The sequence below is a fragment of the Trachurus trachurus genome (assembly GCF_905171665.1).
Source record: "Trachurus trachurus genome assembly, chromosome: 17".
NCBI classification, from domain to species: domain Eukaryota; kingdom Metazoa; phylum Chordata; class Actinopteri; order Carangiformes; family Carangidae; genus Trachurus; species Trachurus trachurus.
The window spans coordinates 23,750,552-23,776,913 of NC_139900.1; the positions used below are offsets into that span (position 1 = coordinate 23,750,552).

The 26,362-nt window shown below is 43.3% G+C and overlaps 1 protein-coding gene across 1 annotated transcript; it reads left to right on the plus strand.

The window, feature by feature from the left end:
* Positions 1–4,002: 4,002 nt before the first annotated feature.
* On the plus strand, positions 4,003–19,119 carry LOC311000919 (BMP/retinoic acid-inducible neural-specific protein 3-like; the record flags this gene model as incomplete). The annotated part of the gene is made up of 7 exons (XM_083991824.1): positions 4,003–4,259; positions 7,716–7,918; positions 9,780–9,997; positions 13,018–13,123; positions 14,378–14,614; positions 16,522–16,744; positions 17,985–19,119. 7 exons carry the CDS (start codon positions 4,003–4,005, stop codon positions 19,117–19,119), a joined length of 2,379 nt encoding a protein of 792 aa, XP_083847950.1.
* Positions 19,120–26,362: the final 7,243 nt, after the last annotated feature.

Here is a 26,362-nt window from a genome sequence, read left to right on the forward strand (position 1 = left end):
CTATACCTTTTCACTGCGCAGATGTTGGTGTCCTGCCGTGTGACAGGCGTTCGGTATTCTAGGTCAGCCCCCCAATGCTCCAGTGTGACTCAAGAATGAAAGGGCATGTACAGGGAAGAAACAAAAATAGCAGCTGGGCCACAGAAGCCAAGGATTTGACAAAGCCTCGGACATGTGTGTTCCCTGACCTGAATAACCAAGAGAGCCGCAGAGCTCTCGACAAGGTAGAGCCCCGAGACGCGGCGGAAAAATAGCAGCATTTTTCTTTTACATCCACAGATGCTTTTCACTTGTTCTTACAGTAGGGCCAAAATAGCGGAGCTGACGCAACGTTCTGCTCGCTCATTGATTTACTTACAGACAAAAGGTACGACGGGAAAAACTAATCGACTAACCTCAATTCATTTGTTTTAATAAACCTCTGCAGTGAGAACATGTTTAATGTGCTGAAATGATCGCTAATGTGCTTCAGCCCCCTCACACTCGCGTGAAAAGCGGGGGAGGCGTTTGCTGTTTCATTTCCAAACATCTCCTCTCCAATGCAATGCCTGTCCAATTACTCACACTGAGAGGTTTGGTCCAATCACTGTCTTCACTCCGGGGTTAAATGGAATTAGCAAAAGCCGAGACCTCATCATCATCCCCTCCATTTTGTTTGCACTTTCACATTCAACACCTGCCAAGTTACATCGCCTTTCCATTTTGGAGAGACTTTCAAAGAACAATGGGCACGCAGAACAGCGCGGCCATGATCTGCTTTACACTGTGCTCATCAACTTCAATTCAGGCTTTCACAATAAAAGGTGCAGAGGAAGTAATTACTCAGTAAAACACATTTGTCTTTGGGGGGAGGGAGGGGGTGGGGGCTACAGTGCCTTATCAGCTGCGACAGAAACAAGCGTGCAGAAGTGTTTGGGAGATGCCGGAGCTCTTGAGCAAAATTAGTCATTTTTATGTCTTTTCAGGAGAGATAAAGCCGAGCTTCACGTGCTCACAGTCACAGACACACAATCCTGCTTTGTGCCAAAGCCTTCATGTCAAGTAAGGTGAAGCTGAACCTCCTTCCCCTCACTTCCACATGCGGGAGGAAATCATAATGTCATCCCCGACTTGTGATTACTTTGGCATATTGCATGTGAGCAAGCTGGAGGCATTTTTGCTCAGGCATATTAACACCAGTGCCATGTCAGGCCCTCTCACATCATCTTCCTGGACAATTCAGAGCATCTCCACCCTTTTTCTCATCAGCTGGTTTCAGCAGGTTGATTCAGAGGATGGTTGGGGCCCAAATGATCAAAATAGGCTACATTCGTCCTAAAGCTCAGCAGGCAACCGGGGAAGGAAGAGGGAGGGGAGGAGAATGAGTCAAACGAGAGATGACAGAGAATTTAAATAGAGAGAAGAAGCAAAGAGGCTGAAAGAGAAAGAAAAGAGACTGCTGGTTTGGGCGGTGGAAAAGGAAGTTAGGGGTGTCAGACGGAGAAACTAGGATAGAGAGCGCGAGAGGAAACCAAAGGAATGTGGAGGGAAGAGGGAGAAACAAGGGGCTGGAACTTTTCAATTACAGCACACGCAGACAACAAAGACCCAGATTTCAGGAGACTATAACAGTCTGCAGCCCGGGGGGGAAAGCTCATTTAGCCTCCTTCATTTCTCCCATCCCTTCTCCACGCAAATTACAAGTTGGAATATTTAATGCGTTCCTTTTGTTGCACAAGCAAATGCAGCCGTTGCTATCATTACAGATGTCCCGAATGCCGAGCTCAGCTACCTGGGGAGGCAAATCCTCCTGCTGGAAAGTGTTGCAAAGAAACTGGCTCTTGCTTTAAATTTCAAAGTGTTTTTTGGTTGATAGAGACGGTCCAGGCGACTGTCAGCAGCACCAGCGGTGACTACAGCAATTTAGACTTTGAAGATGTGACCCCTCATTACTGAATTGACTCTCTTAATTTGAGCATGAAAAAGCAAAGAACCATCGGCTGGCATCCTGACGAGCACTTGGCAAATAACATTAAAGCAAAAAAAAGGGGGAGGATCAATAAAAGCAGACTATTGATTCAACCCCATCATGGATAACAGACACTCTCCTCGCAGTCCATTTAACACAGGGAGGCCTTTGTCAATCAGGTTTTCAGTGTGAATGACAAACATAATGACAAGTTGGCTTGAACGAGCCACACAAAGGACTCTCCTATAGAAAACATAACGCACACTAACACCAACATCAAACAAATTCGGGCTCTGGAATTTATCCTTTTCTTCTTTGTTGTCATACTCCCTGAAGAGCAGACAAAAGAATCTAATAAGAGATTCATCTGCTGTACCTGTCGCACCCCCTCCCCACACACACACACACACACTCTCTCACACACACACATACACAGAGATCTACATCCCTGCCATCGTCTCTGCCATAATTTGAAGGCTCGTGGCAGCTAACTTTCCCCGATCACCATTCAGCTTTCACATGTCTCTAAGATTTGTCGACTGTGTGTCAAGTGGTTGTGATGTTGCTGCAAGGGAGGCAGGGGAGGGGAGGGGAGGGGAGGGGGGTAATCAGAACCAGCGTTTGCTCCTTACACCTGTCTGCTCACCCATCACTGTCTGAGAAAAAGACGCCATTAGTGACGAGGATCCACATTAAAAATGTTCCCGAGTGTACAAAGTTTACTATTTACAAGTTGCAGGTCAAACATTTCTTTTGCATAATTAGAAAACCAGGCATCCTTTTAGAGAGAGAGAGGCAAACTGTGCTTTTCATGCAAATTATGATGCCTGGATGTGTCGAACTGAGTGCACCCGTGAACTTGAATCACATCACCCAAAGAAACCTGTACTCGGATAATGGCCTGCAATTATTCCCACTGGTAAAAACCTGGCAGTGTGCATGTCATCATAGGAGGGGTCGATGTGGGCCACTTAGTTGTGCAAGCTGCAGGCTTTGAAGTTGTAGCACAGGACAATAAAATGAAAAAAAAAAAATTTGGGAGATTCACTGTGAGATAATTAGCCCATTATCAAGCTCCTTTTACCACTTTCTCAGAGATGGGAATGCACTGTGATGGCAGATAATGAGCATGAATTATGCGAAGGTAATGGTGAATGATCAACTCAGCCCTGATGCACAGCGCTCAACAAAACTTGCATCCACTCAGGCTGTACACATTTTACTCATCGTGATGCACTTGCTCGCCCTCTTGCTATCTCACTTGGAAAAAAAAAAAAAAAAAAACAGGGGAAGAAAAGCTCAGTGTGTTGCAGCAGGCGCTCATTCATCCACCAGCTCACTCAGAAGAGAGAGAGAGAGAGAGAGAGAGAGAGAGAGAGAGAGAGAGAGAGAGAGAGAGAGAGAGAGAGGGAGGGGGGATAACAGCTCACATGGAACATTTATCCACATTGTTTCTTCTTCTACAACAGCTTCTGTAAGGTCCAAACCAGTAGAGCACGGGGATTTGGACCAGTCCACCTTTTTTTGCATTCAACCTCTGGACATATCTCTGACCGCACGGACATCCTCAGAATGAGCAGCGTCCGTGCGTCCGTGCCTCCTCCTCCTCCTCCGCTGCTGCTGCTGCTGCTGCTGCAACTTGTCACCGAGGAGCGCGTGGATGCGCGGGGTGCCGGAGCATCGTCTCCCGAAATAAAGTTGAGCGAGAGCGGACATTAAGTTGGAGCAGCGCCCGAAAAGAAAACGACTGGACGAAACCGCGAGTTAATGAATTTTGTCGGATCGCCGAACAGGAGGAGAGGATTCATTCGCAGCTCTCGCAAGTTCACTTATTCTGGAGAGCGCATCGTTTGGCCCCTACTGCACAATCAGGTGAGTGTCTTTTTGAGTATTCACAAAGATTTAATCACGCACTTTGTCCGCTTAACTCTGCTCATTGGCATACTTTTTTTCTTTCTTTCTCCCACCCCTGGATTGTGTGACACTGTGACACTGTCTATGCTCCTATGTCCTCCTCCCAGTCCGGAGAGAAATGAGGTGTCTCTGGGTGAAGCATGAGCTGTCAGAGAATCAGTCATAAGCGGCTGTCTCTGCTATGGGAGGGGGCGGCTCTCAGCCTGTGGCTCTGCTGCTGCTGCTGCTGGACCTCCAGGGCCGCTGGAGCCGCAGCCGCCGCCGGACAAGGCGACAGCGCCCTCGGCTCCCTGGGCTGGCTGCTGTCGGATAAGGGGCCCTTCCACCAGTCACTAGAGTTCACAGAGGCTGCGGAGAGATACCAGCAGGGCTTCAGCACCAGATATAAGATCTACAGGTGAGACAGCCGTGCGTTATGGGCGCGTGCCGTGCCGTGCTGCATTCACTGAAGGTGTTATTTTGTCCCTAGAAGATGTATTTCTTTCATTAAGGTTCAGGTTTGGGCTGCGGGGTGCATACTTTGATATCATTCAAACATACCACTGGATAATTTCACTGATGAGCACTCTGAGCCAGAGAGGAACTAATCAGTGAAAGCAGCTGCTGTAGTGTTTGGAATGAAAAGCTGCTCACTCTCAGGATTGCCCTCACAGGTAGCGCACCTGCACCGAATTAGTCACAAGCTGATGAGCAAAATCTGAAGAGCCACTGTAGCACTGCGAAACCTCTCCCACTCTGCACCTGAAAACTGATTCGCCACCCAAATATCATCAAACATTCATGCCCCTCCACAGCTTTTTGTTTCAGGGTATCTGGCATTTGATAATTCTGTTGCTGCTGAACGACCCCTGCAGCTCCATTTAATCCCATGACAGTGTGTGGACAGCTACATCCTGTCAGGGACTTTGTGCAGCGTCCCCGAGCTGCACATTTTAGCTGCTGCTGTCTGTTTCTAAATATAAGTCTCAAGGAAGCTTAATGCTTGCAATGTTTTCCTAAATTGTTGCAACAGCAAGGTGTAGCTGCTATACAGCCAGTCAGTCAACACACTTCTTGTCAATACACATGCAATAAGGTGGATATTACATATATGTTTGCTTAGGTTTTTGTCAAAAATCAATATCTGGTGATATTTAGTTGCTGTCCCTGGAGAAGAGGAGGAAGAAGAAGCATTGATAAATCACACAAGACTTGGTTTATCAATGCCTCAGGCCCCAGACTATGCTTCTTTTTCTGGGGTGGAAACTGCTGAGTGTTTTCCAAAGTGAAAAAATACTTTGTGTTTGCATCTATAAATCAATCGGGTCCATTATCTCCTTCCAGGGAGCTTTTACTTTGTGGTGTTTATCTCCCAGTGACACCTGCATTTTTTTTCAATGGGCCTCACTGCATAAATGTCCACTGACTCCAGGCGTCCTCTTTTTCCCTAACCCTGTTCCATAATTAGTGAAAATCAATGAAAGTGACAAAGAGGTGAACAGCTTGGAATGTCGAAGGCAGTCGCCATCTGCAGCCTTTTGGCTTGCTGACATTTCCCCACTGGGGGGGGTCTTTTACCCTGAAGCAGCGACCTGTAAACTGCCTGCACACTTCTCTGACCAAAAGGCCTTTGAATTCTGAGGATAACTGCAAAATGAGACTCAGGCAGCCAAGGTTTAAATATCACAAACAAAAAGCTGCTGATCACAGAGAGTCGGTTATTGGTCTATTATTTAACCTCGAAGAGATAATATCAGGAAAAGCATAAACTGTTGAAACACCAGAGGCATTTATTCTTAGAAATATGTCATAACTATATTTTACAGTCTCCACAGAATTGAAGCTGCTCCATATTTTTCTATGTGCTGTGAAATCGCCTGAGGGACCTAAACTGCTACTCTAACCTCTGTTACACCGCCATGAGCATCACATGCCTATCAATCGTGCAGCAGTATGTGATTAAGCTGTCCATTTGCTCTTCGCAGATGCTGCTTTTATAGTCCTCTTTCGCCTCCAAGGAGCTGTTTTGATCACCATTGATTGCTTACAGTGCATACAGTAAGCCATTGTGTTGAGATATCAGCAAACATTCCTCTGTTTGCCTATGTGTGCATGCTGATGGAATAGCTGTAAGCTAAACCCTGGGCTGGATCTGCCATGCCCATCTGTCCACCAGTGACTGACACTCAGCCTGTCCCCTCGTTATCATGATTGGCCGTAATGACACACTCCACACTGTCCCGGTTCTCCAATTATTTTTCTGCCGATCGCTTCTCTCATGGCAGTGATTTGATTGCCTCCCAGAAGGAGAGGGAAGTACACAGAGCAGCAGGCTGCACTGTAGGAGAGGTACACATAAGCTGATGCCGTGGAGGGAGGGAGGGTGAGTTGAGTTGAGTGAGACTTGTGTCCAAAGGGCACAAGATAACAAATGATGGCAGCAGATGATGTGGGACTTTATTTTGGCTTCTGCACCTCTCTGTGGCTGTGCGTTGCTTTGCAATAAGTTCTGTTTTACCCACGCAGGAGTTATTTAAAGCTGTGACGAGCTTGCTCAGACAACTGTAAGCAACACGGAGGATTCAAACCTGGGGTTCCTGTCCCGCAGTGGGAACCTGTGAAATTCCCAGAGGACACATGGAGAGATTGCAGAGTAGCTAAGATGATTTGAAAAAAAAAAAAAGGACGGATTGTGATTTGATTAAAAATGTCTGAATAAAAGTCCACATATTCTTTGTTGGAGGAAAAAGAAAACATCAATTTGACATAAAATGTGTTTGATTTGTATCATTAGTATCTAATTTACCAGTTAAACACTGAAATACAACTAACCTTATTTAAAGAGAGCAGTTCTTTTGGAGGGGAAAAACAGTTTTACATCTTGGAGAATTTTTACTTGTTTTAATTCGTTTGTTTTTTGGTTATAATGTTAGATGAGAAGATTGATACCACACACATCTAGAGGCCAACTGTGAAGGTACAGCCAGAAGCCTGTTAGTCTGTACATTAGGATTGTAAAGCAGGGAGATACGGCCAGCCAGTTACAACAAAATCCATCAACCAGCACCTCTGAAGCTCTTTCATTAATGTAGGCTATCTTTTTCAAGAAGTGAACACTACTGTAAGCTAAGCAGCTGCTGGCTTCAACCTCATATTTACCTTACAGACATGAGAGCGTCATCACTCATGTAACAAGAAAGCAAATGCTTGTTTTCCAATATGTCGAACCTCCTCTGACTCAGAACTGCATCTCTATTTTCTCCATTTTCTTTCCAACAAATGGAACAGAAACAAAAACAAAATTACGGTTTCATTTTCCAATATGAAAGTCTAAATTCAGTTTCAAAGCCTCTCTGTTATCACTGTAGAGAGAAAGAGATTAAATCTAAACACAGGCAGTTCCATCACAACTATGTCATGTATGCAAATATGTTACCACATATTATCTACAATATACAGTTACCATGGTCTTAAATCCAGAGTACTGCATTAAGACATAAAGGGTGAGAATTCCCAACAGAATTGGGAATGAAAATCTTGTATAATGTGCAAAAAACAAACCACAAGCTCACCGACTTGGCTTGTGCTCCTTATAATAGAAGAAACTACAACTATAGGCAGTAAATAAAGAGGCTTTCTTCTCTCTTTCTGTATTATAAGAGCTCTCCAGGGGATACAACTTCACAGCTGTGTGGTCACTACACTGTATAGTATACAGTATGCATCTTAAAATATTTAACACACATGCACCTCCTCCTCCTGCGCTCTCACCACAGCTCGTTAAACAGCAGCCCGGGGCCCTACACACAGCTAAAGGCCTCAGTCAAGTGAGCAAAATGTCTCTGTGAATGTGTGTGTGTTGCTGTGTTGCCAGGGAGTTTGGTCGATGGAAGGTCAACAGCCTGGCAGTAGAGAAGAGGGAAGGTTTTGGTGGCAGCGGCGGTTTGGCTCTGCCCCTCGACCCCGACTTCATACACACCATTCGCCAACTGGGGAGGCGGCCAACCCTCAAGACGATTACAGAGAGTCTGATCAAGAAATATGGCACCCACCTCCTCCTCTCTGCTACACTGGGAGGTAGAGTAGAGCACACCAAGCTTCAAAGCAAGCCTCATTCACAAAGCTTCTAATGTGATGTTTTTTTTCTTCCAGCATGTGGGGCACTGATTTTACCGTCTGTTGCTTTCTAAACAACAAAGCATGTAATAATTTTTTCTGGATCAGTGTCTTTTGGCGCACAAAAAAAAGGCTCAAATCACTCTGGTTTAGTGCACAAAAAAATGAATTGGAAAAGGTTGAAAAACATAGATTTGATATTTTTGTGTGGCTGTCAAAACAGCATGGTTCCCTAAACAGAGCTTCATTACTGTTACACAACACCATAATTTATACACAATTGCTTAATATTTTGTCTTGTTAATAAATCATGGCAAAGATTATTTTGTACAAAGATGTGAAAGCATGGCTCTGAAAACGTTATGCTGTGAGAAAATAAGACAGATTTGAAGAAGCCGTGCCAGTGGGATATTTTTCTAAAAAAAAAAAAAAAAGTTTTCAGTCTGCATTGTTTTAATGTTTGACTAGCTTTTATCTTGTTCCAACGAACACAGTAACTAGCCAGTAATCAGCTTTAAACAATACATTTTGGCTCATAGACAACGTCCACATTAATATGTTTTGTCCACACTGCTCTGGAGTGCTGAGCATCTAAAACAGAGGCTGGAAGTGTTTTAGTTTTTCAGTTGCATCATAATCTGGATATAGGCAAAAAACATGGAGACTATATCGCAGACACCTACTGTACAGTCACTCCCTGATTGGCTCTCATCAGCCTTCAAAACTACTGAAGAAAGCAACATGATTATTGAATAACTGTGCAGATGTTACTGATGTTTCTGCTAGCAGCTGCTGTGGCAATAAATTCTCCGACTGCCCTCGCTGTTTCCACATTTGTATATTCTGTGCAACCACAGCATGGACAATCTACTTCCCTTTTACTTCCTGTTTCACTCAGTGTACGCTATGTACGCGTACCTTACCGGTTGTACAGTTGTGTATGGACGGAGATTGCTTCTGATACCAAGTGAAAGCAGTCATCTGTATATAGAAATTATTTTTGTTTTAAAATGAAAACACATTAGTGTGGATGGACCTCTAAAGACAAAAAAACTTCTTCATAGTTGCACTATTTTATACCAATTTTAGCATCCTCCCAGACACGCTCTCCTCTGAGATCAGACCTGACAAACCACAACACAACACAGAAGTTTTTAAGAACCGGACACAACTCCTTTATCTCAGTACAACTCCTCATCTCTTGATGTTATAAGATGTTGTTGGTAGAAGTGGATGTCCTTGTTTTGAACATGTTCAGCCTGTCTCTTAAGTTTACCTGACACCGACCTCCAGCAGCCATTAGAATAAGGACTGTAACACCAAAGACAACTGTTTTCTTAAAACTCATGTCTATCAGTCTTTTTTGTTACCATGGTACCATTACTAAACACCGAAGTATTTCAACTAGGGAGGTCTGAATGAGTTTGTTATGGCATGGTTTAGTTGGCTGCTTTCACATTAGTCAGTCAATATAATTGTTAGAAAGGTCTGCATAGTTTATGCTCGTCCTTGCAAATCAGTGTGTTGACCTTAGATTTACTTTGTTTTTGATTTTTTGCAAACATAGTTCAGATGATTAAGATGATTAAAATGATTAATGGTACTTGATCAGTGATCTTGAAGACACTCAAGAGGAGTTCAGCAGATTCAGAGACCTTGTCTGTGCTTTTTCCTCCAATCATCCAAACCATCGTTTTCCCCAGAGCACTGAAGTAACCACTGTGCTTTTCTATCTGACCTGAAAAGATATTAATGAAAGGTGATTAGTGCTGCTCTGTCAGAGCTAATGAAGCTCTCGTTCCCTCTGCCCGACTGTTACCAGGGGAAGAGTCTTTGACGATATTCGTGGACAAGAGGAAGCTCAGCCAGGAGTCCTCGCCCTCGGGGGCCGAGGCCAGCCGTAACAGCAACAGGAACTCAAACACCACGGGGGCAGTGACCCTGGAAGCCCTACACCAGCTGGCCGCTTCCTACTTCACCGACAGAGAGAGCACACTACGCAAGCTGCACCACCTCCAGATCGCATCCACCGCCATACGGGTATGTGCAAGTCGAAAAGCTTTAAATACAGCAGCAGTCTGTTGGGAGATTAAACTCACACACAGTTACTGCCTGGGGGCAGCAGAGACGTTCCCCAGCAGCGTGTTGGTGTGTCAGCCTCCAGCATTTACACATGGGAACGGCAAAATATAAAGCACTGAGTTTAGACCGTCTTGGCTGTGGATTCAGATGCGGTTTATGAATATGTATAAATGACCTGTTCAGTCTCCAGGGACAGAAAATGATTCTAGTCAATCAATCAATCAATAAATAAATCAATACACGCATCATGTGAGAAACACATGGTGAAAATACTGGATTGACTTTACCTAGTACCAGTGGGCTGTGTTGGTGCCATATTGACCCAATGATAATTAGCGTTACCAACACGCCGTCACGTATTAAAATATATGCAAAAATTATGTATTAATTGTTTTTACTATGAGACTGGGATCAGTGGTGGAAAAAAGTATTCAGATCATTAGCAGAAGCAGTATGATGATAGTGAAAAAGTCTTATATCAAAATGTTACTTATTGGAAGTAAATGTTAAACAAGTGTTAGATTTGTCATTCTTATGCGTCACATAAAAACGAAATTATGTTTCACACATCCACCGTTCGAGATCAAGATCAGTGCATTAATTTAGCTGTAAGCATTAAGCGTTGGCTACAATCTTATTTTTTGCTGGATTCCTGTGACATCACTGCTGGGTGTGGGTGAACAGTAACTTCAACCAGAGAGCTCAATGAAATACTTTTGGTCAGAAGTACAGTATAAGTCATTTTGTGTTAAGAACGATGGTGTTAGTCAGTGTTGGATTGGATCTACGTATATTGATAACATATATTGACAACTCCCATTGAACTCTTGAATGCAGACAAATCCAAAGAGGTTGAGTCTAATCTTCCCGAGATCTCAACCGCTCAAGGGGTTGAAATTAAAATGATCACGGCATCTAATTATTTTGGTACTATTATTGATCACTGCACTTATCATTAAAATCACACACAGAAAAGCTTGTCTCCAGGTTGAAACTTAAATCAAGTGTAACTTTTTTAGGAAGAGATACTGTATAAGATGGGGACAAATGATTGTGGCGACTTCATCACCTTTATTCCATGAATGTGATTTGTGTTGCATGAATACCACCTAAGATTTAAACCTGGCTCTGGAAATCTTGTACACCACTACATCCTGTGTGCTGAAATCATTTTAGTGTTGCATACTGTAGAGGATTTTTGTTTCTGACAGTTGTATCTGTCTGTTGTATTGTTTGTGTTTATTTTTGCTATTTATTTTATTAAAATAGATTTTAATCCCAATTATTATTACTGTAATACTACTACTGATGATAATAGTTGAACTTTAATGTTTAAATACATTGTTTAGGTAGCTTTTTACACTGCTGGGTAGTTAAATCTGTAACAATGCATCATATTTTACAAACAGATACAGACTATATGGAAAATCTCGATCTAAAAGAATAACCAGTATCAGTTTCTCTAAATTAAAAAATAGTGCATATTTACCAGGGCATACTCAAAAGTTGAACATTTTTAGAGCAAAGTTTTACTTCACAACAATCTGGTCGCTCAGTTGGAAGATAACGTGTGAACAAATACTTAAGCATCAGCTCGGGGAATGTACTTCATAATTTATTTAGTGAGGTGGGATTAAGAACAAATGCTTATTTAGAGATTTGGCCCAACAACAAGAGATTCACCTGCAGGGCTGCAGTGAGACTGTCGCATCTGTCGCTCCTGTTTTTCTCTCTTCAACATGAAGTTTATTGTCACAGTTAACTCATGTGTGCAGAAGTAATGACACTCTGTATCAGACTCTGTTAAATGGATTTAATTTTTTTCTTTTAATGGCAAAATGGTCAGACATGTCACCCATTACAGACTAATTAACGGGTTTTAAGCAGCAGGAACACTATACTACAAGATAAAGGGTTTGTAAGCCTTCATCTCCCCAGCAGCAAGCTTTAAAGAGCAGAGTGAGGAAGCAGACCGGAGCAGCAGTTGTGCGTCCTGTAGTATAAAACACCAATCATCCATTTTATCATCTGAAGTGGCTATTAGAGCGTACGCATTAATCAGCCCGAGGGGCAAACGTAGATTCTAAAGTGAGTAGCCACTGATGAAGACAAGTGCCCCCCCGAACTGAAAACGTGTTCCTCTGGTTATGCATCAGCTTGATGGATTAAAGATATCATTCCATTAATTTCCAGCCAGGCTGACTTCCATTCATTTGCCATTTTGCAGCATGTGTGGAGTTCAGGCAGATTGAGGATCAGAGCGAGAGAAAGAGGGAGGGAAAGGGAGATGGATACTGCATTTTATGAGCGATGTAAAAGCACCACCTGCGTTACATGGCCATTCATTAAAATCACATGTGGTGCTGGGGATTCAGTGAGAAATAGGAAGGACCCTGAGCATAAATTTATGCTAATACACAGCAAGTTATGTGGTTCTGTGTTTCCGTGTGTCAGAATTTCTAGCTTTGACATCCAGATTAATTACATTTAGAAATTATGTGAGCAGAGAAGTGAGTCAGTTGAAAGTTGTTGTTATTTTTTTCAGTTGGAGGGAAGTTGATTTCTTCTCTGAGATCAGAACAAATTATTCTGTCTGAAGAAAAGAAAACTTTCTAATTGAAGACCTTTTCAGCGTTACTTCACCGTGACTCACTGCATTCAAAATTTATTAGTGGCATAAATGCTTTTGTTGAGGCTGTTTATGTTCTTTTGTGTCGTTTTAACAAGAAAAATGCATAATACATGAGTCAACACACACAGGGCACGTCAAAGTGACATGATTGATGACTATATCCACTGACTAAACTAAGAATATCTGCTGTCTGGTCTCTATGTTTAATGTGGGGAAACATCCCAACTCAATAGGAGACACAAGGAGTGCAACTGAGTCATAAGCAGTCTGTTGCACAATGGCATCACTAAAAAAAGACCCAGGCGAGGAATTCATACCGAGCTCAATTGTCTCCATGTCCGTGCAGGTGACGGAAACCAGAACTGGGCCGCTCGGATGCAGCAACTACGACAACCTGGACACGGTCAGCTCGGTGCTGGTTCACAGTCCAGAGAACAAGGTCCAACTACAAGGTAAGATCTGCTCACTGAGTCGTTTGTCATTCGTGCTCTGATGCTGCTGCAGAGTTTGACAAGGATATCTTTTTATGTTTTGTTTGTCGGTCTCGATCTTTTGTAAAGCACAGACACAGTCGCTGTCTTACAGAGGTAGGTGACGCTTGATACCGATCAGTCAGGAGACAGTCAGGGGATGGTTGGCTTTCTTGAACTAACGTGTTGTTTTTACAGTTATGTACCAATGAAACAAGCTATTGTGGTTTGTTAGTGAGCTTAAAACATAGCCAGGCCACATATTGAGTTAACTGGCCGCTGTAGCCTTCAACCAAACACATACGTTATCAGGGTGATATTGATTTTTATCACCTAACTCTAACGAAGGTAACAACTGAGCCTGAGTCCCAAAATGTCAGGCTATAAATGCTTTAAAGGATACATCTGTCGATATGTTTTCTTATAGTTATTGATAGAAAACCTCAGAGAGAGACTGAAACCATGTTCCCCACCTTGATCTTGGGATTCAGCCCAATTTGGAGTGGCCTCCACAGTTACCTTCCTGCGGTTGAGAGAAAAACAAGTAGAAGTGAAATGGGTGAGATCACCAGAACAAGATTATTAATGAAGATAGATAAAGTTTCAATGTCAGACACAATAAAAAGATGATCTTTATAGGATACCGTTATTGAAGCTAAACACAGACATTTACGGCTGAAAGCTATTAAATGGACAGACTAAACTGAAAATCTCAACTGTTTATCATACAGTAGGCTACACAAGGGCAAAATCAATGAGTAGTTAATAACAATAAATGAGTAACAGCAGCGATTCAAGGATGACAGCCTCTGTGGGCCGTTTCATAACGGTCAATGCCAGTGACCAATGTTAGCAACATTAGCATTTAAACAAAAGTAGCATGCGGAGTAAATGGGCTTATGTTAATCTTGTATATTATATTGATTTTACAGTATGACTGAACGCAAACTCAGCTGAGCCTCAGGATCCATATCATTGGTGGTAGCATGAGGATATGTTAGATTGTAGGCATCCATACATCCATTAAAACGACTGGAGAAGGCGTCCACTTGATCCATACTCCTGTTGCAAAACACATTAACTCTCATTTTCAGACGCCTTCTCAGCTCCACCCACAAAACACATCATAGCTGTTTCTGAAAAAACACCTGGAGCAGCTTGTTTTTACTACTCATGATTAAATTACAAAAAGTGTCTCTTGAGCCTGACCTGATCCTGGTCCCCACACCTTCACAGGGCTGCAGCTCATCCTACCTGGCTATTTACGGAGCCGCTTCGTCGAGGCTGCTCTCAGCTACATAGGCTGTAAATCTGAAGGCCAGTTTGTGTGCAAGAACGGTGACTGCTGGTGCGAGTGCAGCGTGGACTTCCCACAGTGCAACTGTCCTCTGTCTGACCTGGAGGCTCTGGAAAACAACCTGCTGCACATCATAGACTCTCGGAGGCTGGCCAACCAGGAGTTTGAGGAATCCGGTGAGTCAGGGATATTTACTGTGACCCTCCAAAGTGGGACTTGGAAATGTCAGTGTGAATGGTGCCGTCTAAAAACCCAGAGGTGGAACATTGGCTTTGAAAATCTCTCTCAGAATTCAGGCTTTCAGGACACAGTTGATTTGAAACCACAAAAGAATAAATTTAGATTTGGATTTAAGAGCCAATGTGACCAAAACACATGTCTTGTTTTGCTCCAAATCAATTCTTGGCTGTCAAGTACTGGCAGCTGCCAGACACTGAATCAAGAGACCTGTCAGTCATGTGTCACATCAAATGATGGTTGTGGTGCTCTCAAGGTGCTGAGGGACGCAGTGGATGAAAATACAGAGACCTTTTAAAGACATCCGTCTGTTCCACCAGCATGCTGTGAAGAATCTCCAAACAAAACCCATAATTTAAGGCATTTAAAAAATATCCTAATTAGCTATTTTACCAAGTATAAGGCGAGACGAGCAACAGCACTCATGTGTCTGCACAGTACATATCAAACCAACGATTAGTCATATACAAACTCCAAAGGGTAAAAATAGTCCGACACAAACCCCACTATCCCACAACAGCTGCAGCTTCACTTTTACCGTGCAGACTCGGTGTGGTACCAGTGTCCTCATCTGACACTGGTGCTGGAAGAAGAAACATTTTCCTTTCCCCAAAATACCTGTAGTAAGTCAGTAATTCAAAGTTAACTAATGTCAACGGTTTAAAGCTCCCAAATGAAAAAGGTACAAATCAAAAAAGTAAACCAACATACAAAAATACATGACAAAATGTTTCAATGAAGGATATTAACTAGTGATGATCAAATTGCTACATTATTGTTGTTTTGTTCCACTAACTACTCCAGCTAAAGCACCAGTCTGGAGCTCTCTCATTGATTGTCTGACATTGACTGAGAGGCCTGATATATAAATGCACACTGTATCTTCCGCTTTCAGAGCCCCTGTAGTAATGTCCCTCAGCTCCACGCACTGCAAAAAGCCAACTAAACAAATAAATGAACCACCAATTACACGAAGCCTGGCCTGTGCCCAAGAGCCAGTAATGTATCCACATTAATTTTGAGACAGCGCTCTAATTACCATAAATACACTATACATACTTTGTTTCTGCACAGCTCTTGACGCACGCATTCGCAGCCAATTTGTTAGATTGTTCTGTGGCGTATGAGGAGGAAGAACCAGCAGAGGAGACAAGACCAAGGTCATCCACTACTGTCTTATTATAGGACCTTGGATGTACTGATGGAGAGTAAACTCACCTTTGACACACAGCCCTGTCATTGTGTTTCAGATCCCACATTTAAAAGCATATGTGTAAACACAGTGAGACAGCGTTATCGCTGTCACACGCACAAATAATTGGTGCTTCAGTGTGAAAGAAGTTTCCCCACGTGCATCATAAAAATGCCAAAGAAACTTATCGAAAACATGCTTTTTTTTTTTTTTTTTGGACGTTTGACTTTAGTGATTTCTGTTACCATGGCAACTGACCTTACTTTCACAATGCCGAAAGCGTGAGTATAGGCCTACCTATTTCGCTTTCAGTGTCACTCAAGTCTAATTAAAGACTAGTTGCTTTGAAGGTGAGCGGCACTGTATGCTGACAACAGGTGGTGGTTTACATGTTTCCTTTTCATGGGAGCAAAATATGAAAGCGATTTGTTGTCTGACACGCTGATGAGATCAGCAATCCTCCCTCCTAGAGAAGAAAATCAAAATAACAAAAACATGCTTTTCAGGCGTGCTGCAGCTGTTACTTCTCCTCTTGAGCTATTTGCTTTTCTGGGACAAACAATGAGGAGGAGTGTTTCTTTTTTTTAAATACTGTTACCCTGTGGCTCATAACCAGAGGCAGAGTTTACTTATTCATGTTCTTCTTCCTACCAGAGGAGTTCCAAAGCTTTGTTGGGAAACTGCCAACCCATTACGCTGTAAACACATCTGTCGTGGAGCACTTGTGGAGGACAGATGCCAGCCTGCTCCAGCGCTACAGGCACCTGGAGACCAGTAGCAACCAGCTTTTCGCCAAAGCTCGCCGCACCGCTAACAAGCTCTTCAGTCTGAGCAAGAGGTGCCGGAAACAGCCCAAAATAGTCCTGCAGCGGCCGAGGTAAGACAGGAGCAAGTGGGAGGAATATTTGCACTGCAGCCTGTTAACCCAAGGTGCCCCCCCCCCCCCACCCCCCTAAAAAAAACTTCTAATTATGAAAATGATTTATGCGGCAGGCGCGGGGAGAAAGCAGCGGAGTGAGACGGTACTTATTAGAAGGCACTTGAGGAGAAGTAGTTCTGGTGCGAGGTGAAAAGTGCTGACAGGAGCAGACCTGCTTGTCTGTTGCAGCGGGGTGGGCGCAGACAGACGGGATCATGTTTGGTCAAACAGACACATTCTCTACCGTCTGCAGCTTTAAACTGCATCACTATCAACCCCACGTCCTCAAACACCTCGACGAATCATTCATTTGTTTGAACAGAATCGCATGCAGCTGCTGTGGACAGTGCAATACTCTGCTTATGTCTCTCTGCATTTTCCTTTTTCCTTTATTTTTACTGTTATGGCTGCTGTTTCAGCAGCACTCCCTCCTCAATGCTCTATTTCAGCAGCCTATCACAGACCTCTGTGGTCATAATTTCACTCAGATTTATGCCTCTCTCATGAACGCTCTATGTTGATAGCTATTTCTGGCAGGGAAATTAACTAAATGACACAATCCATCAGCGAGCTAGTCAGACTGCAGGCACTGCCTCCTCAGTCTACAATCCAATTACACTTCTTTATCACACCTCCTCTGCTTGTAAAAAAACGTGGCTTACGGTTACAATGTGATTCAATTTGCTAAAGTTGTGTCTCTGTGAAACAGAATTTGTATTTTGTTTTATTCATTCGCTTATTTCTGTGTTGTGTTCACATTGTAATTATGTTTTACTGCGCTGCATCCATAAACTAGTGTAAACCTGAGAAGATAATACGTATGAGATCCTAAGAGCATTATGATGGCTGTGGGTATGATGTATGATAATGATCTATGTGTGGGTCTGTGCGTGCCATCACCTCCTATCTGCAACACAAGACGGGGAATTCAACAGATTAAAATATTCATTTTGATCTGATTTTGCCTGTGCAGCTCCAGCTGAGCCAGAGTTTGGTTCAAATTGTTTTTGTCGCACATCAAAACAACAGATATTTTTTTTGTGGAAAGTATTAATCCTGTTGGGCAAAACATGTCCCTCACTGCATAATCACAAAAACATGAAAACGAGTCAAAGTGACAAATATAAATTCCTCTGATAGCAGATACAACAGTGTAGAAAGTTTAAAGTCCTTAACACTGCTGTGGTCTCTCCTTCAGGCCTCTGCACTCCTGGTTGAACTACGCCCTCTCCATTTTATACTGCAGTGAGAACAACCAGGTTGGAGTTTACAGCGACGAAAGCCGCAGCTGCTCCTGCCCCTACAGCCATCCACCCTGTCAAGGACTCATTCCCTGCTCGGTGGGCGACGGTCCCCGCTGCGGCTCCTGCTCCACGGAAAACCGCACGCGATGCTCCAGCTGCAACTCCGGCTTCACCCTTACCCAGGGAGCCTGCCGGCCCGCCGTGCCCGACCCCACGGACCCCTACCTGGGCCTGGAGAGCGACCGAGACCTGCAGGACCTGGAGCTGCGCTACCTGCTCCAGCGGCGAGACCCGCGCATCTCTCTGCACGCCGTGTTCGTGAGCAATGACGTGCGCGTCAACACGTGGTTCGACCCGTCCTGGAGGAAACGGATGCTGCTCACACTCAAGAGCAACCGGGTGAAGTCCAACCGCGTTCATATGCTCCTTGGACTCGCCCTCCAGTTTTGCCTGACCAGAAACAGCACTCTGGAGCCGGCCCTGTCTCTGTTTGTGAATCCCTTTGGGGGCAGCCACTCAGAGAGCTGGACCATGCCTATAGGCCAGCATGGATACCCCGACTGGGAGCGGACCAAGCTGGATATCCCTTTGGACTGTTATAATTGGACGTTGACTCTTGGAAACAGATGGAAGAGCTTTTTCGAGACGGTTCATTTCTACCTGAGGAGTCGTATTAGGGACTCTGTTGGAATGACAGGAGGGAGCAAAAACACGACGGCGTACTATGAGCCTCTGGAGGAGGCAGAGCCGTCCAACAACATCGGCTACATGAAAGTGAACAGCATGCAGCTATTCGGATACAGCGTGCACTTTGACCCAGAGGCAATCCAGGACCTGATTCTGCAAATAGACTACCCGTACACTCAGGGATCACAGGATTCAGCCCTGCTGCAGCTGGTGGAGCTGCGCTACAGGGTAAACCGGCTCTCGCCTCCAGGGGCCCCACATGTCGATCTGTTCGCCTGTCTGCTCCGCCACAGACTCAAACTGTCCAGCGCAGATGTGACCAGGATACTCACTGCCCTGCAAGCTTTCAGTGCCAGACAACCAAACTACGTGGAGTACGAGGCAAATAAACTGTGTAGTTAATGGCCACTATTTGATGTTTTGTACTATTTCCTTGCCACAGACAGGCCTGTATCCTTTGTCAGCTGGATCCATTTGTGTCAAGTGTGTGGTTTGTTGTTCAAGGCTTTGTTGTACAAACACTATGTGCAATTAAATTTGATGTTTTTGTAATTTCAGTGTAGTTTTATGGATCAAAGATAAAATTTGTTTTCCAATCAGAGCAATTTCTCCATAACATTAAATATTCATACCCGGATAAGCAATAATCAAGACAAAGTTTAAAGAGAAAACATCCTCAGTAATTATTCATAAGGAGCGTAACACTGTGTGGGCATGGTTGTAGTATGCAAACTGATCGAGAAAACTCACTGTCAAGGCCTTCTGTATTTTTATCACGTTACATTTTAATTATGCATACACACACACACACACACACACATTCACAGAAGTCTGAAAACGTCCTCATTGCCTTCCTGGTTCATCTTAGACTTTCAGCATCCATCTCACTGGAGACTCGTAGTGGTGTGTGCTGTGTTGTTTTTGCCCATCTGGAGCCTCAGAACACAAGGTCTCCATTCTCCATTGAGGGAACAGCCTTGGCACAGATTACTAAGTATATACTGAGAGAAGGGAGGGTTGGGAGCAGCCGTCCTCTGTTCCTCCGCCGTCCCCGTCCGCCATTCACACTTACTGTGATAGATGAGCTGGGGAGACATGCCCAGCATCAAACAAACAGTTAGCTAGGTATCAGCGACAAGGATAGTTCTCTTGCCCGGCACCGGAGCGAGCTGGACCCTCACAAGGGTGACTCTGACCAAAAGGGAAATCAGCTTTAATCCCCCGCGGGCTGTCAACAGTGGAGCAGCGTGGCGAGGCTTTGATTAGACTAGCATCTAAAGAGCTTGTAGCAAAGACGTAGCTTCATCAGGATTCACCAGACATGTTTCTCATGGGATTAAAGCCAGACACAATTTGCTCTGATGCTATCGTTCAGGATGAATGTGAAGAGGTTGTTGATGTGGATTTGATAGTGAGATGAGGTGCGGAGCATAATGCTACCACCTCCCCACTGTCGTTCAAATTACTGTACAATGCATCATGCTGCAGTCTAACAGTAAGAACCGTTTCGATCAGCGGATACACGGCCCACCGAGTAGATTGGCTTAGCTCAAGCTGGAGGCGCCGATTTCATTACAAGTTTTAGCATCTTCCAGAGGCTGCCTTTGAGCACATTGATTTTACAGTGATATTGACCAATTGTAAGACACTGCTGCATTGTCTCCGGGCTGTAACACAAGTCTTTTATTGAGCTTTTACTGTACAGTAGGTATATCACAAGAGCAAAGTATTGGCTAGTTTAGTCATATAATGCTAAATTCTCCCTCTAAAATTCCCTTTGCCCTCTCCTTTTTTCCCTCCTGCTCTCGTTTTTAAAAAGTTGTTTCACTTGCAGAGAAGTTTATGTGCTGGAGGTAGTTGCAGCAGAAATATTTAATATGCCAAATTCTACCAACTTGAACCATGTGTTTCTAATTGACTGCAGGGAAAAGATTGTGTGTGTGAAGAAGATATAGTGAATCTGGACCACGTCCCAGTAAAGGGTTAATTCCTGTGGTTAAATAGTGAGCATCTGGCATCTGTTCAACAAGCAAATATTCCGCATCTGGGTGTGAAAATATGGTGCCGTGTTTACTGGAAGCAGTCCAGTGTACCTCTGGGTAAGTCTGTTATGAGCAAAAGGCAGAAAGAAGTTTGTTGTTTTGAGCAGCGCTGGCTTATAAGGCAGGTTTGGGTTTGAAGACACATGCACCTTATCCTTGAGCTCAGTTTGAAAACGTCCCCCTTTGCTTCAGTTCAGTTTGATTTTTAAGGCGTCATCCTGTCAGAGGTTAATGAACTAGCACTTTGGGAGAGGGACTACATTAGCATATTTCAATAAAGCTGCAGACATAATAATGAGCCAACAAAAGTATTGTCACTTTTTTTGCTGTTAATGCTCAACTCCAAATGCTCAAATTGAACCCTACAACACAAAAGCATCTGAACAAACCTCTTAAGACAGTGTTTCTCAACCTTGGGGTCGGGACCCCACATGGGGTCGCCTGGAATTCAAATGGGGTCGATTGAAATGTCTAATAATTGATGAAAAAAATTACTGATAAAAATATTTTTTTAACTAATCATTATTTTTAAAATTACGATTAAAAACGCCACACACAATCTTAAACAACTGTATTCTATACTTTCACTTTCTCAAATATAAATCGATTTTAAATCAAATGCAGCATATAAAAATATTTGACCTGGTGCATCTTGATTCACAATTACTTGACTGCATGTGATCATGGGGTCGCCAGAAATTTGTGATGTCAAAATGGAGTCACAAGCCAAAAAAGGTTGGGAACCACTGTCTTAACTCATTGAGTGCCAACCACGTAATTTCTCGTTTTTCGTTCCCATGCGTTGAGTGCCGAAAACGTAATTTTACGTTTTTTGCTTTTTTTTAAATTATGAAAATAGACACTTTAATACACATTATATGTAAATTTGGGGACTCTACGACGAGGAGAACTGAAATAGATGACGATCAAAGTCACATGACAGCTCATGATCTGGAAGTTTTTATCATAACTCGGCTTCTGCAAACGAGTTCACCCGCGCTGCTGCTCCAGCTGCTCGAGCTGCTCGGAGCTGAACCAGGAAGCTCTCAGCCGACAGTCCGCCCGGTCTTCATCTGGAGCAACACCGTGTCCTCCCCAAGGTCCTCCCACGGTAAAATCTGATGGTCTCTGGGCCAAAGCAGACCGGCATCACCGACCCGTACCACAGAAGGACCGCGACCACCGGCGGGACCGGTCTTCCCGAGCCGCGGTGGCCGACTGACCCTCACGCTCCGCGGGGAGAAGCTGTGACACGGCACGGTGCGTCTGTGTTATTGTTGTTTAGTGGCGCCCCCCCCGCCCCCGATGGTGGTTTTGTGAATAGAACAACAATTGTTGTATATATTTATCTTATACGAGCCCTTTGATCCAGAAATGCGAGTGTCAGAAGAGCGACAGACACAAACAGCGCACCTTTCATAAAAGACGCTCTATCTCCTTTTCTAGAAAAAAAGGAGGGATTTTGGTGAAACCCAGCCATGTTTAGCTTGACTTTTCTCAGGAACAGAGGCACGTAGAAACAAACGGTTTGTGGCCACTTGAAGCATTAAGGTAAACCTTTCAATTGAGCCACAGTATGTGTTGGTGGCAATAATATAGAATACACTGTGGCTCTACATAAAAAGTCAAAAATGGTCTAAATTGCCGGTACACTTGACTAAAACTTTGGAAAGGAGCGCGGCACTCAATGAGTTAAGACATAATACATTTTGTGTATAGTGCAGGGATGGCTCAGCTTAAGCTAATGTGTTATTTAGACACTACAGCCTTTGGGGCTATTAAACTAACAAGATGTAATGTGTTTATAACCAGTTTGTTTCACACTGGTAGGCAGAGCGTGATGCCACTGGACAGATCCAGGCTAGCTGTTTTTACCTGTCTCCAGTCCTTGAATTTAAGTTAAATGGTTGCCAAGTGTAGCTTTAGCAAACAGCTAAGAGTAGCGTCAATGTTTTCACCTAACTCGCTTGTATGCCTTTAAGACACTGTCCCCAGTGTCCGAGGGGACATCATGGAGATAGAAAATGTGATGAACTAGTTGGTCAGCTGCCTCTCAGGTTGTAGGGAGCTAGTGAAGACCAAAGCGCACAATGCTGGAGAAAGAATCCACAGTATGTACAGCTGTGTCACAATGTGTATGGAGATAAACCCGTGATAAGCACCGCTCAGCATCACTTGTGTGCAACCAGAAATGTTGTTTTAACAGAGACAGGTTGCGAACCGTACCTCTCCCAGATCATTACCAAGAGGGAGCAGTGGACAAGAAAGGAGGTTCAGCAACAGATGGGGACGGATTATGTTGTCTCAACCATGACTGACCAAGAACCAGAGGAGCCAGAGGGGAGAGGATGGGGTGGAGTGAGTGAGTGAGTGAATGAGTGAGTGAGTGGTACACGCTGGCTCATCCAGGGCAAGATCAAGCAGCTTGACAGAAATGCCAGCTTGGGGAGTGAGGTTTTCATTCAAGAAATTGAATCTCCTCCACCAAAGCAAGTAGCAGCATACACTACACTGTTGGTTCCAGCCGAGTTGGTGACCACAGTGTAGGCACCTCTCTGCTCTCATCCTCTGTGGTATTTAGCAGGAGAAAGACAGGTCCAACTCAGTTGCATGGGAATTTATTGGAAATCTTGAACTCATCGTACATGTAAAGTCTAGTTACCTGGCTCTAACAACCACTGTGCATTTTGATGGCAATCTAACCAAGAGCAATTGTTAAAAGTAAATCCTACAAATCTGTATACAGTAGTTCACTGCTCTTTAAAAAACATTGTTGAATCTTGTCATCTTCTTTAAATACTGTTGCTCCGGTCAAGATTAAGAAGGGGTCGACTGACAGAATCTCCACATGGTTCAACAATAATGAGATCAAGAGAATCTGTCGGGCAGCTGGAAGAGAATAAAGAAAAACTGATACCTCACTGTAATATAAACAAAGAAGTACGTCTGTCAAGAGAGGATTATATTTCCAAGGGTGTTACACAGAAAGCTGGAATCTCCAGAATATTATTCTCCACTACTGACCACCTGATCACCATTGGCTCCCAACACCCCACACATCTCTGCATCAAGATGTGAAGGAATGACTCTGCTCTACAATAACAAAATAACTCCAGTATCACTGCTGAAGTAAACACAGTTAAAAGAAAAAAAAAGATGCTCCAGTGTAGTCGAAATCTGTGTATTTATTTATCAGTTCTTTTTTATGCACGCACGCCAGCGCGAGTCAGAGCTGGAGGCATATTGTTTTCAGGCTGTCTGTCCATAAATACATGTCCCAGTGACTTCTTGATGGAACCACTTCAAATCAAGCACAAATAATAATCCAATTTGATTATCAGAGGTCAAAGGTCAAGGTCACTGGTCAAGGTGAATGTGGCCATAACTCACAAATTCATACATGGACTATGACATAAGGATACAACTAAGTGACAATGCTTTTTTTTTAAAAAACAAGGTTTAATTTCACTGTGATATTAAAGTGTGCTGCAAAAACATTTCTGTTAATTATTCAATGTAATTTAGACTGGGCTATTGGACACCACATGTTTATTCTAGTTTATTCCTATTTTATCAGGTGGGTTTTCATCTCATTTAATGATTTTAACATGTTTTTATGTTTATTATATGTCATCCTTACATAAGTACTCATAGGTGTAATATGTGTATGAAAGGTTACAAATAAAGTTTATTATTATTATCATTTTTATCTGTAGTGAAGGTTGATAGGTGTTGCCCAAGCAGGGCAGCACTGAAGAAGGGAAGCCCTTCAGTTGCCCACATCTGCAGCCTAATGCTCTGGCTCTGGGATGTGATGTTTCTGGGCAGGGAGGCTGGTGGAGATGGGAGCAGGCTCCAGGAGTATTATAGGATGGGCTCCAGAAGCTGGCCGGGCGAGGTGAGTGGAGGCGACGTTCTCCAATTCGTGTTACATGGGCTGATATCCAGAGAATTTAGTCATGCTGCCCCACTGCAGAACCTTGGCTAGGGAGGGTTTGGTGGAGTGAGTCTGTGCCCGCTGGGTCTTTGTTGGCCAGGACAACACACACATGCAGAAAGGGGGCAGGGAAATACAAGAAACACCATCAAGCAACTAACCCAACTTGGGAGAACGGGAACCTGAAAAGAAGTGAGACTATAACAAGGAAACCATTAGGTTAAATTACAAAAGATTGGGGGGTTTGCTCTGTTATTCTTACTAATAGCTGAGTAATGACCCACTTCAGATGTTGACCAGGAGCAGGTGCTGCTGACTCAGGCTCGGTTCGCATTAACATGCACCTCAGATGATCTGATCCCAAGCAGAAAGCTCTGAGCACATCAGGTCACATCCAACATTATAATGCATCTCCATACACGTCTTGTGACCATGACCTGCTCTACATACAAACACACATGAATGCATTGTTGTCTTTAGCCAGTCACATTGTCTTTGTGTATGTGAGAGAAAAACTGAGAGTGGGACAGTGGGAGTGGGGGCACTGAGGGGATCAATGGCCTATTCACAGCTCTACAATGAAATAAGATTTGAAATGCCAAGAACCATTGAAAATCAATATATCGTCGATGTTTATATAGTGGTGAGCCACAATTAAATCAATGTATAAAAACACTGTAAAAATGTTTTCACCTCATCAAGAAACGGTGGCAGGACAGACAGGGTATACTTATACTATACTATACAACATGTGTATGTATGTATATACAGTATATATACACATGTCTAATAATAATAATGATACCTTCTCCATGTAATATAATAGTGATCATGGATATTAATTAATTAAGAAGTAATAACTAGCCTACAAAATGAAATAAATAGTGTAGCATCACATTCCTTTTTTCTTCTTTGTGGTCTTAACCAGTTCACAATAAACAGTCAAAATAATCGTCTCCTTCTTTCCTTTTTCAATCCAGCGTCCTCCACTCTGTGTGTTAAGCTCACTCATGGCTTGAGCTGTGATGATTGACTGAGTAGCATCACATGAGGAGTGTCACAAAAAATAAATCATCTTTTTTCACTGCAGTGATTTAATTTATTTCTTTACAACTCAGCGTTGATGTGGCTTTACTTAGTAGTTACTTGGCTTAGCCTGAGGTATGTTTCTCTGTTCAATACTTAAGAACAATACAAACATGTTTAAGAATATGTATCCAAATACATTGATGCTATTAACTTCAAACTCCTCTTGGCCTGCAGAGATTTTATTTAAGACATAATTCTTCTGATGAGTTTGTGTGCATGTTGCCATAATATATCAAATCACACATCTGATGTTCATGTTTTCTAACAGGATTTATTCTTTATCATAATGTCTTTATTTTTATTCAGAAGGCGAATGTGCATATGGCCTCCTCTGCTAATGGATTCTGGGTCAAGTCTTCTCCTGGTCAAACCAGACATACTAAGTAATTAAGAAGCAGGATGCTGGGATGGAAGAAGAGCACACATATTTTCAATGTTTAATCTGAGGTCAGAGTATAAGTGTGTGTCGAGAGGCTATGAACACACACATACTGTATACGTACCTGCACACACTTGGCAGAAGCCGTGAGATACGAAGGAGCTTGGGTTTGGCAGGCTTGTGGGCCTCGAAGGAAAC